The 12,051-nt window shown below is 49.8% G+C and overlaps 1 protein-coding gene across 1 annotated transcript; it reads left to right on the plus strand.

The window, feature by feature from the left end:
• Positions 1-3,159: 3,159 nt before the first annotated feature.
• Positions 3,160-4,116, plus strand: HOO65_010244 (uncharacterized protein; the record flags this gene model as incomplete). Its single annotated transcript, XM_070999675.1, has 1 exon — positions 3,160-4,116. The coding sequence occupies one exon, from the start codon at positions 3,160-3,162 to the stop codon at positions 4,114-4,116; it is 957 nt and encodes a 318-aa protein (XP_070862066.1).
• Positions 4,117-12,051: the final 7,935 nt, after the last annotated feature.

The raw sequence follows: 12,051 nt of genomic DNA on the forward strand, positions 1-12,051 counted from the left end.
AGGAAAATCTTCTAGAAGGACCATAGACGAGATGAGATGGCAATGTACATATTGGCTCCATTGTTATGCAGTGTAATCAACCCTCCGACCCAACCAGCATATGCATGATTGCACGTGCACACAATTTAGTGGTTTGTTCAGGCAACAGACACACAGCAAAGTATAGCACATACAGATAGATAGCCAGCGACGTTCCCATTACTTGCATCCAAGCGATGCCTGCAAGAGGAAAAGAAGAGAAAAAGGGAAACTAAAAGGAAAATGAAAAAAGGACTCACTGGCTTTGGCTGGCAAGGCAAAAAGAAGGGCGCTCCTAGGGTGGGTATTGTGTGTTAGTGGCTAGCTGTGTGAGCCCCTCCCCCTCCCCCTCCCCCATCGCCTTCAGTTACTCCGGGTTTGGAGCCATCAGATTATGTTAGCCCACCGAAACGAATCTCAGACTCGTCTCAGGTCTAAGTCTCGCAAGTTATTTGTAAAGCCATCAAATCATATCGCAGCAGCCGGGCGAGCTATAGCAGAGATACATAACATGGCGAAGGAACGAACAATAAGAGCAGGGGCCCCGCTCACAGAGGCCTACCGTTCTCTTCTCTATTGTTTTTTTTTTTTTTTTTTTGCAAATGGCCGAGCTTACAATGAGCCCCTAGTCTCCGCTGAGTCTGTAGGGCGAAATACAGAAGCCCAAGAGAGGAGGAAGACACGCCGCCGCACTGCAATAGGCCGAAGCTTCTCCAGGGGCCTTTTTCTCCCTAGAATGGGGCTTCTGGAAAGGCAGAAACCGGAGGGAACGTGGTAGTGGAAAGTCCGTTGTTTCCCGTTCGTTTGCTTTATCTCCATGATAGACGAACTAAGATTGGCAAATAGTTTGCAAATAATTGGCGTGCATTGTTATGCCCTCTTTTCTTCATATCTTTTGAGTAAAAATATCGGGCGTAAAGAGCACGTTATCTCCGGAGAGCACGTGATGACATAATAGAAATCTGCAATTGCCTCGGGTGGAGTGGACTCGGACTCGACACTTGACAAACGAAGTCGGCTATATTTTGATAACGGGCAACTTCCGTATTTGACGTATCTGTCATTCTCGCGCCGTCTCGTGCGTGCTGTGATAGACGCCACTTTCATGTTATCCTGTGTTAACTCCGTTGATTCATAGCTTTCGTTATGTTCTTGCCGCGCTCATAGCCAGCATTCAGCTCTCTCTATTGCTCCACTTTACTATGGGACACAAAGTGGCGATAGCATGGCCAGGAGGGAGAGGAGAAGAGGTCCTTACCACCTCTTCGTGATAGCCTGCTGCATGTGGATGCTAGTTTTGCGACTCTACAGCAGCAAACAGGCAGCTACTTTCCAGGGGCAAGGCAGGACGGCCGACCCCAGCCCTTCCACGACCCCGATAAAGACATCCTTCAGATTTGACCCATTGGTTTACCAGCCCTCCAGCGCCCGCTACTTGGCCTTTGAAAGTCTCACCGGCGCCCATGATAACGGTTACAAGCCCAAGCCGCCGAGAAGAGCCATACGGTGAGGCAACTGAGGAGGTAGTGAATCCTTTTGTTGTTGTTCCTGGTGCACAGAGGCTTCGGTCAATTGTATGACAAGGGAGGGGAAGAGAAGAAGGCGTGGAAAAAGAAAAAAGTGCAGAAAAAGAAAAAGAAAAGAAATACCTACCCCCCCCCCCCCCCAAGGTGGAAGGGGCGTATACTTGGTTTGGTTGGTAGTGCTAGTGCTGGTGTTGCTGGGTCGGATAACAAAAAGTCCGACCGCTGTTTGAAGGCCAAGCCAGGGTCGAGAGTCCCCAACGGTAGAATAAAAAGAGAATAAAACAGGCAGCGTGGTATTGTATTGAGAAATGGCCTGACTAGCAAGATTTCACATTTTCCACAAGATCCCTCCCAGGCCGAAAAATGCAGGCCGCTTCAACTTCCTTCTCACCGGGCTCCCTTGCTAGTCAAGGTTAGTAGTTCTTTTTGGCTTGGCAGGCTTGCCTTGAGGGCAGGGCCAGCCAGGATGTTTCATTGTCGCCATCATTCATCGCGCGCGCGCGGGAGAACAACAATCAAGGTTGCATTATAGGCGCAGACTTGAGCACACAGACATGAAGAGGGACCCGACACCGCTATACCAAATCGAGAAGAACGAGGTCAGTTTTTTTGAGTAGGCAGTCTTTATCATAGATCTGTTCCAAGCAGCAGCCAAGCAGGGAGTGTCCCTTGCATGTGGAAGTCCTGGCTTGTCCCTGAATTGCGGCAGCTGGGCAGGAGGAGGGAGTTGGGGTTTGACATGGCCTTTACTTGACTTGTTTTGAAATCATGATGGCCATAGCCATCCCATGCCATCCCATCCCACCTGGAGGGTAAATTGGCTTGTGGCGTTTGACGGATGGCATATTCGGCGGTAAAGTCGGTATCAAACCGGAGGTTTGATTACAACTTGAGTTAGCTTGCAAAGCGCCGTGGACAGTGTCTTGTAGCCTCTAGCTTTGCAGCTAGGTCTCAGGTCTAAGAGTTCTATCATTTCACATTTCATTCCCCACCTCCCCCCGCCCCAGACTGCACTGCGCCATCACGTCAGCTTTACCCTGTTGATGCATTGGATGCGGGTTGATTTCTTCTATCGATAACGACTGCCCCCATCCGCGCTCGCTCGGCTCCCCGGCAAGTTCATATTACAGTTCATCCACGAGACAATTAAGCAAAAGCGGGCAGAGACGATCGGGAGGGGGGGGGGGGGGGGGAGAGTCAGTTTTCAGTTTTCATACGCAAAGAGCAACGAGCTGAAGGTGCTGTATACCACTCGGGCTATGTAGAGATAACACTATGACATCTTCTCAACACCCATCTGACAGGTCAGCTCGACCGTGCCTCCGCATCGGGGTTTATGGGGGGGTTCAAGGGATTATGTCCGTCGAGTTTTTGAGTCGTGACTCAAATTGTAATTGAGCGGGGCTGATAGGTAGATTTTCTATGGCAATAGCTCCCAAGATGAACAAGATGCTTCCACAGGACAGTCCAAGACTACCAGACTTAAGTATCGCAGCGTCCCCAGAAGCCAGCTACAATATACTCAGGCCAGAGCCAAGCACTTTGCCAATCTCTGCATCTTCATCTTCACTACCATCTCCTCCGTTTTCGCTTCAAAAATCACCCGCTTGTCAAAATGTTTTCCCACCGCACGGCCTCTTTGTGGACCGAAATACCTTGGCCTCAAGCACTTCGCCAGCCGTCCATTCCCAGCGGGTTCCTCACTGCAGATACCCATGCATCTTTGACCTGGGCAAACATCTGGCCGATTCTCCGCCTTGTCGTGTACGTAGTGGCGCTGAGCAATCGCGTGCAAACGGGCGTGCCGCAGTACTCGAAGGCCTTCAAGCGCTCTCGCAGGGTCTCGCTGTTGCTTCCCATGCATATCGTCCATGGCATGGTGCAGCTAGCCTTCTTCGAACTGCGTCGTATGGGGCTGATAGCCAACGCCGTCACCCTGCCAGAAATCGGGGCCTGCATTTTCTGGGGCTGGTGTAGCCTGCTCATCACCAAGCCCCTACGCAGAGGACACCCGCCAACTTCAAGGGCTGCGTACCAGCTTATGGCCGTAGCACGCCCCTTGCTAGAGGGCCTGTCGTGGTATAACAAAGACCCAGTGCCGTACTTGATGTCAGTGGCCCTTTTGGACACGTTCATTTGGGTGCGGGTACAGCTTAAGGTCTTTTATTTTCTAGGCAGGAGGTACAACTCGCTGGCATATGCTACGTCACTGCCGATATCCTCTACCATCTCGCTCTGCTCCTGGGGCTTCAAGCTTCCCACGGCTTTTGCTGTGGTGATGGGCATCCCGCTGGTTGGCGCGCTTGACGAGCTTATTTCCCTTGTGGCCAAGCACAGATTTGCCGGTAAGCATGCGACCCTGAGCACCAAGCACATGCCCCGGTCGCCCATTGACCTGGTGCTCTGGGGCCTGTTGAAGCTGGGGTTTGCCAACATTGAGACTCTGAGAGGGTTTATGTACCAAGAGGCACCGGAGTATACCGAGCCGGTGGATGACGAATACGGCTATGTGCCCCAGAGATTGATTACCGGAGTCCCAATCAAAGGTCAAGACAAGGCAAGGCTTTCGTGAATGGGGGGGGAAAATGAGGATGAGGGAAGACAAATGATACGGGGTGACAAAGAGGGTATGGCTTGTGTGGGATTGTTCAACTTGGGGAGGGGGTTTTTTTTTTTTCTTTGTGCTTCTCCTCCCTCCCACAACCATCAAACAGCTCTAGACCTTGTTTTTGTTGTTGTTGTTGTTGTTGTTTTCGCTTTTGTGTCTTTCTCTGCTCTAGATCTCCAAGCCTACTGAAGCCTGCCAATTCCAAATAGATTCAGCTGCTCTAGCCCGCCGAAAATGGACCATGTTTACTCTTTTCGTTTTTATTTTTCAAGTGCCCTTGCCCTTGCCCTTGCTACTAGGATTTGTACACACAAGACATTATTATGCACATAGAGGAGAAGAAAAATATGAGAAGTGGAACTTGTGACGACAACAAGTTGTCACTCGTCCTGCATCCTAGTCTGACCTACTTTGCTGTATTATTACCCCCTAGTTTCTTTCAGTTCAGAGTGCGTTGACGATCCCGGCCTGCCCTGTCGGGCGGCGTGCCGAGCAGGCCTCGATCTAGCCTCTGCTAGTAGTGGTGTATGGACTACAGCACTGCCCTTTCTTGCTTTCTTTGACTTTGAGACTTGATGAGCTGGTGCCGGTCTAGTGTCTGCTGCTTAGCGTGGCCGCTGGCCTGAGGCTTAATAGACATAGATCAGAATCCTGAGATCTAGAGGGGAGACAAGTTAATGGAGCTGCAACGATAGCAAGGCCAAAAAGGACAAGGTAAGAAAGACATTGCCTAGTCCAGCAAGCCGGCTTCTCCAGTGCGTCCTAGTAGGTCCGCTCTAGCCCCACCATGCTCTATACTGCACAGCACGCTGTATAGCCCCTCCAATCAGATGTAATGGAGCTTCTATACAGCCAGCCTTAGTCTCACGGGTATCGCGGGAGGGGCGATATTGTCAAGGGAGAAGGTGAAAGAGAGTAGCGCCAGCACTAGCCTGGCAAGAGAGCGACAGCCAGAAACAGACTAGTTGGTCGTAGTAAGGGTAGGGAAAGGGAAAGGAATGTTCTTTTTTTTTTTTTTTTTCTCTCCCTACTCAGCTGGTGCTTGCAGACGGTAAAGCTCAGCGCCGCACTAAGCCTAAGTATCCGTGCTAAAAGGATATAAGGAGGGGGAGATGGAGAGAGAGGAGGGGGAGAGAGAGTAGGAGGAGGAGGGGCAGTAACACTAGGGTTAGAGTATAGACCACCCGTCGCTCTTAGGGTTGGCTTACACGATATAACTTATCCTTGCTGTAAAAGTACCCAAAGAGCTGGGCTGGCCTACTGTAGCTGAAAAGCATGTCTGATTTTCATAGCTCTAATACTCAAGAAACGCCCGTTGAAGGCTAGCTCTTGCCTTTCAATTTCGCCAATCTCAACACCACATTGGAGGCTAGAAAAGCGTTGTTTTAATTTTAATTTCTCTTTTTTTTTTTTTTTTTTTTTTTTTTTTCATGCGCCGTCTCCCCCCTCCTTCTCTACAAGACCTTTCTCCACCGCTGACTCAGCCGTCCTGGTGCTGGGCTAGCCCAGGTAGGCCATGTATTGAGCGGCCAAGTCTTTCGATGCCCTCAGTAGTTCCGTTCTGCGTTCTGGAACATGGCCAGAAGTATAGTTTGGGAGGCTATTGATACAGTAATCTTACCGGACTAGCCTCTGTTAGCCCTATTACTACTGTGGCTCGTAAAAGGAGCCAATCCCAGCCGGCGGTTCTGTTGGTGGACGGGCGAGTTGAGCCGTACTAAAATATCGCCAAAGGCAGCAGAGAGCAGAGATAGATAGCATGGGTGCAAAAGCCTGACATGCCCCATGTCACGATGGGGGTGGGCTGTATATTACGACGCCTTCTTTTGCCATTCATGCCGGTGGTGTCATGCCATCCTGTCACGCAATATTTTCTGACTGGGACTAACTTGGAGCCACTTAGACTTAGGGCTGCTTGGGCAAATACTTCTGTCATCTTGCATGAACGTGTTTCAATAGTGCGGTGTGGAAGAAGGGATGTGGTGGCTTCTTGGATGGGCTTCTGCTGCTAGCGAAGGAAGGCCTGGAGATGTGCTGGTGTGTTATATCCCTGCTGGGCCTTGAGCCTTGGGCCTTGAGTCACTTGAGAGAGAGAGCAAGAGAGAGAGAAAAGAGAGAGGGAGAAGAGCGAGCGCAAGACATGGAACCCATAGGTTGACTAGGCTCTCTGCAGAGTACGTACTTGCCAGCAAAGGAAGGAGAAAGGAAGAAGAAAACCCCCAATTTCAGACCAGACAGGGCTAATCTTCTTTCAACAGTGTTGTGTAAGCTAACGAAGCCTGGCTGGCTGGCTGGCGGCCAGCAAAAGAGAGTTGGCTCGGCTCCCCTTGTCTCCAAGCTCGTAGCCATGTTTTCCATCCCATCCCATGTCATAGTTCCCAGCCTTTCCCAAATCCAAAAGCATCTCTCGGAATGAGGCGAGAGCACAGACTTTAGGGTTACTGCTATTCGAGTTCCAATAGCCGCCGCCTGGGGGGCTTTAGCTAGTGAGGCGAGCACAAGAACGAAAAAAACAAAAAACGCCCAAGCTTTCGCTGTGAACTGTGCCTGTGCTGCATAAGGAACGTCTATTTTATGCTTAGACCGTTCGGGGCTTTCATGCGCACAAACAATGCATTGCGGGTAGGCGCACAAAGACAAAGGACAGAAGCTGACGTGCAGCATATTTATTTGTGTTGTGCACGCACAGCCGAAGGCGGGTTTCTGCTGAACTCGCTGGGAGGGGAGGGGATAGGAGCTGGCTCAGGCAAGGCCCCGGAATTAAGCTACGAGTCCATCTTTACGGCCTCTGGACTAGAATCCGGGCTGGAAGGGTTATGATCTGGAGACGAAGTAGCCCTGGCCCGCTCCAAGTGCGCCTTTTCCTGCTGAGGGAGGCTTCACGAGGCACCGATGGTCTGGAACCAAGGACAAAAAGAGGGGGCGGATAGTGTAAATCTTGGGATGGAGGAGCTCTTCTTCTTCCTGCAACCGCGTATTTGGCAAATTGCGATTGGCTTTCTTTTCTCTGCTCTTTTGGGTCCTGTCTATATGCTGTAGAGGTGGAAAAGAGAAGAGAAGAGGAGGGAAAGCAAAAGTCATTCGCTCTTGTCTGGACAGGCTATCCCGGGCGGGCCTTTCAGAGGAAGGCAGAGAGAGGAAGGAGAGTGAGGGAAGAGGGGAGGCGGAAAACAGGAGAACAGGAGAAGCAGAGGGGCTTATTGTGTACGTCTGACTGTGACCAGACAAGAGCAAGGGCTCGGCAGATGCACCCTGATAAGTTTCACTGGATTTCGTATCAATGTGGCAGAGTGGGACTCCATGAGGGGGGGGAGGAAGGGGAGAAGGAGGATGCAAGAGGAGCGGGCTTAATATGACAGCGGGCGTAAGTTTGAGTTTCTGTATTGTAAGGAAAACCTATAGTAAAATCCAAGGGTAATGAGAAGTCTATCATGGGCATGTTGTGCATAAACAAAGAACTTTTGAGTTGGAGAAGTGGAAAGGCCGATATTGCAATGGGCTTGCTAGACGGAGAGAAGAAGATGAAATGAAAAAAAGGCCTCATTTTCGAGGCTGTTTCCTGAGGGAGGAATACATATAGCGGCTCTATTACTATGGGCGTAGGTAGTACTGGGGGTGCGGTGTAGAGAGCAGAGAGCGGGGGGCATCTGGAGCATAGAGCGCAGCGTGGTGCACAGTAAACAGTGTAAGTTATAGAGAGAGTGTAGTTTTTTGTCCTTTTTTTTGTCTTTTTTTTTGTCCTTTTTTGTCCTTTTTTTTGTCCTTTTTTTGTCCTTTTTTTTGTCCTTTTTTTTTCTTTTTCTTTTTCTTTTTTTTTCTTTTTTCTTCTTTCTTCTTTCTTTTTTCTTCTTTTTTTTTTCTTCTTTTTTTTCTTTTTCTTTCTTTTTCCTTCTTTTTCCTTCTTTTTTTTTCTTTTCTTTTGTCTTCCCCTCTTCTTCCCCATTGATTCCTCTCATCTTTTGCCTCAGCGGCCGCTGTGTGATATACTTGAATCACCTGCATCTCGGTCGACTTTACACTCGCTCTTGTTTAATTGCATTTTTATAGGCCCCAAAGCCATTAGCCATTTCAATCAGCTCTTCTTACCCAGTCTCGGAATAAAGAAAAGAAAAATAAAATAAAAAAGGCCTCGACCTAAATCCTGCTGGCTTGCTTGCCTTTCTTGCCTCTCTGCTACTACGCCTTTGATTGCCAACACAAGACCTATAGCGGCTTATAATGGCTATAGCGCCTCCGGATATACTAGCAACACGCAGTTGAAACACTGGAGTTTGCTGGGATTTCTGAGGTTTCTGGGATTCTGGGATTCTGGGTCTTGAGGCACCTCAGAATGAAGGTCGTAGCTATGCCTTTTTGGGCCTGGTAGCAGGCTTGGCGAGGGCTTTGCTGATTCAGGTATCCCAAGCATAGTACACAACCCCCCCCCCCCCAATATTCATGACTTGTTAGTCGCGCTTGTGACCAGTCCCTAGGGAAATGAAACCAGTTGCGTCGATATTGAATCACAGGCTTGTGATAAGGCCACCCACTAACCTGGCTTTCGCCTGTCCTCTACTATGTACTATGCCTTTTTCTTCTTTCTACCCTCCCCCATGGTCTCGGTTTTGCAAACGACCCGAGTGCACGACCAGCTTGCCGGTCTTGCGCCAAAAAAGAACAAGTCAGAATGCACAAGAGAGACGGCGGGCGGGCTTCGGCAATGGTCGCTCCCTGATTTTTCCGGTTGAGGGCATATCCAGCAGATTAGTTAACGTTTGATGTGCAAAGATACGCATATCAGACCGGATGCAAGTTCGTCAGAATCCACCTCCGCAGGATGTTGAGCGGTTTAATGCTTAATGCGCTGTAGAGAAAAGTTCAAGCAAGGAATACGCAAAAGAAAACACGTCAACATGTCATGTCAATGTCAGCCAACCAAGCCAACACGGCATTGACGGATGCTTCTGAGCCTCTCAGGCTTCGGATGGCTTGCTGTAGCTGGCTGTCTATTGCTGGCCGCGCCGGCCAAGGCAGGTCTTTGACAATGTTTCAAACATACAATCAAAGACAGACAGACAGACAGACACTGGTTTTTGCATCAAGGGGATATGGCGTAATATGGGATGAATGTGCTACAGCCCACATGAACAAAGCTCGCCACCTGGTTGGCTAATACTGTCGCATGATTGTTCGCCGGCCTCCGCAAAATAGACAAACTACCGATGCACGCCATCCCCCCCCCCCGCCGTAGTTCTAGTGTTAGTGTGAGCGTATGTACGGGCATGATATCCCACCTCTAAATAGCCAACAGGCTTTATCGCTGCTAAAGTAAAATGGACAATGCTACCAACCACCCTCTCGCCATTTGCAGAGAAGCTAGAGTTGAAATGGAATTCTAATATAAAAACGACATCTTGAGGAGCACCATGCCAAGATCTCTCTCTATAAGCCCGCGCGGGTTCATCCTTTCATGGTCCTGCGCCAAACCAACCGGCTCGAGATAAAGGGCAATGTATTCGAATAGTTGCCTTCTGGGCTTGGCCTTTACCGAGTTTAGTTACAAGTCAAAGAGGAGGAGGGGGCCATGAACAGGGGAGAGGATAGATAGCTTGCCCATTTTCAGCCTAAGGAAAAGCGGTGGGGAGAGAGGTCATTAGAGCTGCAAAGAACCCCAAACGAACATGCTGAAAGCCTCTTGATCTTCTCTTTTACATGCCAAGTAGGGCCTAGTAGAGAAAATAGACCACAAGAAAGAAGGAAGAAAATAAATAAAAAAAAGTGCCTCTAGGCCTAATGTAAGTCTGCTTCGATCTTCAGCATCTTAGCCAAGCTACCAAGTAGCACTACAAGGCCGATCGACTTATTACAGGAGCCCCAAAGCGGCAGATCTCATGAAACGCGAATTAGCAGAGCCATCTAGACCAGATCGGCCAGAGCCATAGGCCCATGACTTGGATAGAAGGTGGGCCAGTTGAGGCGGCACAGCCATGCCATGTGCTGTGATAGCATCATATTGCATGACTCGAACCATGCTGCTATCGCTCACCACCCATCGTCGGGGAATACTGGTTTCATATGCAGGCTGCAGGCTTATGGCAACAAAACAAGCCCGTTTTCGTTTAATTTGGTTGAATTTTTCTTTCTTGCAAGAACAAAAAGAAAGTGTGTCCTGGGTGGCTGTTCTTCTCGCCGAGCAGCCCAGCCCGCTCCCTGCCTTTGCCTTTATCGGGCTATCTGTTTTGGGATTAGGTTTTCTATCCCCCTCAGGGTCCTCTTCTCTTGCTTGCAGCCCATTTTCCTTCCTCTGTCTAGCCCGGGTTTTGGACGGGCCAGGCGCTATTGCTCGCCCTCCTGTTCTCCTCTGTCTATTTTGCCTGCATTTCCTATCTCTAGAGCTAAAAATAAATGGGCTAAACTTGTTTCTCCGACCCCCCCCCTCCCATACCCCTCGACTATTAGCCCATATTTCGGCCTATCCTGGTTTAGCCTGTTGCTGTGATCCTGGCTAGGCCTACAACAACAAAACTAAAAGTGACTGATTGAATGGGCTGGGCTCAACTCGCCGCCCTGTGGACTGAGTGAGAAGCCCCCCCCTTGCTGCCCTCTCTCCGTAGGAACCGATAAAACGGATTCAACAAGGAGAGGGGAAAGAAAGAAAATATAAAAAAAAGGCTGTTGAAACTAGCATTCTCCCTGCCTTTGTCTTGTTGCCAGTCTCAAGGCTCAGGGGGCTCTTGTCTGATTTGATCTAGCTGCTGGTGTGAAACCTGCTAGTACACCACGAACATGGTGCTGCTTTCCTGGCTACTTACTCTTGCTGGGCGAGCCCAGAAGGACTCACTGTCATCAGCTCCCCTATCCCATTACACGCTTTACGCTTACCCAAAGCCCCGGGTTGAGCGGACTCTTGCTTACTCGGCTGTGCTCTGGGTAGTAGATGTACTACACTACTACTTTTCACTGCTAAAATACCTAGCAGAACAGTTCTAGAATGAATGGGCAAAGATGAGCTGCGGACTTGGCAAGTATAGAATACTAAAGGGGTGAGGAGAGGGAAGGGAAGGGGGCACATCATCAATCACCAAGATCAAGCTATGGAACCAGCCAGCCAACTCTTGCCTCCGCCTCTCATTGATTGAGAATGGCTATGGTTGGGAAGGCCTAGTGAGCCACATACAATCGTACCAGGATTGCCAAGAACCGTGTTTGACGGCCGCAGGCTCGGATAACGACACCATGCAAGTTCCGAGGAGGCACGCAATCAGCCATTTGGGAGGAGCTGCTCTGTCTCCCCCTCCCTCCGTCTCTTTTCTCTTTCTTTGCCTCTTTTATTGTGGGCCATGACGACTATGCTCTGGGACAATCCCAATCTATCGACCTACCTTCGTGCCTCTGATCAAGATACCAGGCACTCGTGTAAAATAACAGGACAAGGATCTGCCCTGGCTCAGACTGAAAACATAGGCCGTCCGTGTGCCTCTTGGCTGGCCCTTCTTCCCACACTAGCCACGACTTTGCCATGTCGTGTTTGCGGGGTTCTACCTATCCACCAAGCCTCATGCCTGCGGTCTACCCAAGGCCTAGGCTGGCGCTATCGTTCGATAATCACACCCTGACCCTTGTTTATGTCGTAGTGTTCTCCAACCCTCCAACCCTCCAGCCCTCCAGCCCTCTACCCATACAAGGGAGGGGACAGGGGAGGGCATGCCATAATGGAACAAATGACAGGGAATCGTCTCTTTGTCAGGGCTTTTATGCTTGCTTCCTTGAGGACCTTGCTTCTTTGCTTGATCCACAAGTTTGTAGCAAGTTATGACTTTTTGGTACAAACTAGGATTCTCCACTTGTGGCCTTAGCTAGCAACACACAAAAGAGCAAGAGAAACACATGCAAGGCTTCTTTGACGGCATGCATCTCGGT

The sequence above is a fragment of the Ceratocystis lukuohia genome (assembly GCF_044167205.1).
Source record: "Ceratocystis lukuohia strain C4212 chromosome Unknown Supercontig1_pilon, whole genome shotgun sequence".
NCBI classification, from domain to species: domain Eukaryota; kingdom Fungi; phylum Ascomycota; class Sordariomycetes; order Microascales; family Ceratocystidaceae; genus Ceratocystis; species Ceratocystis lukuohia.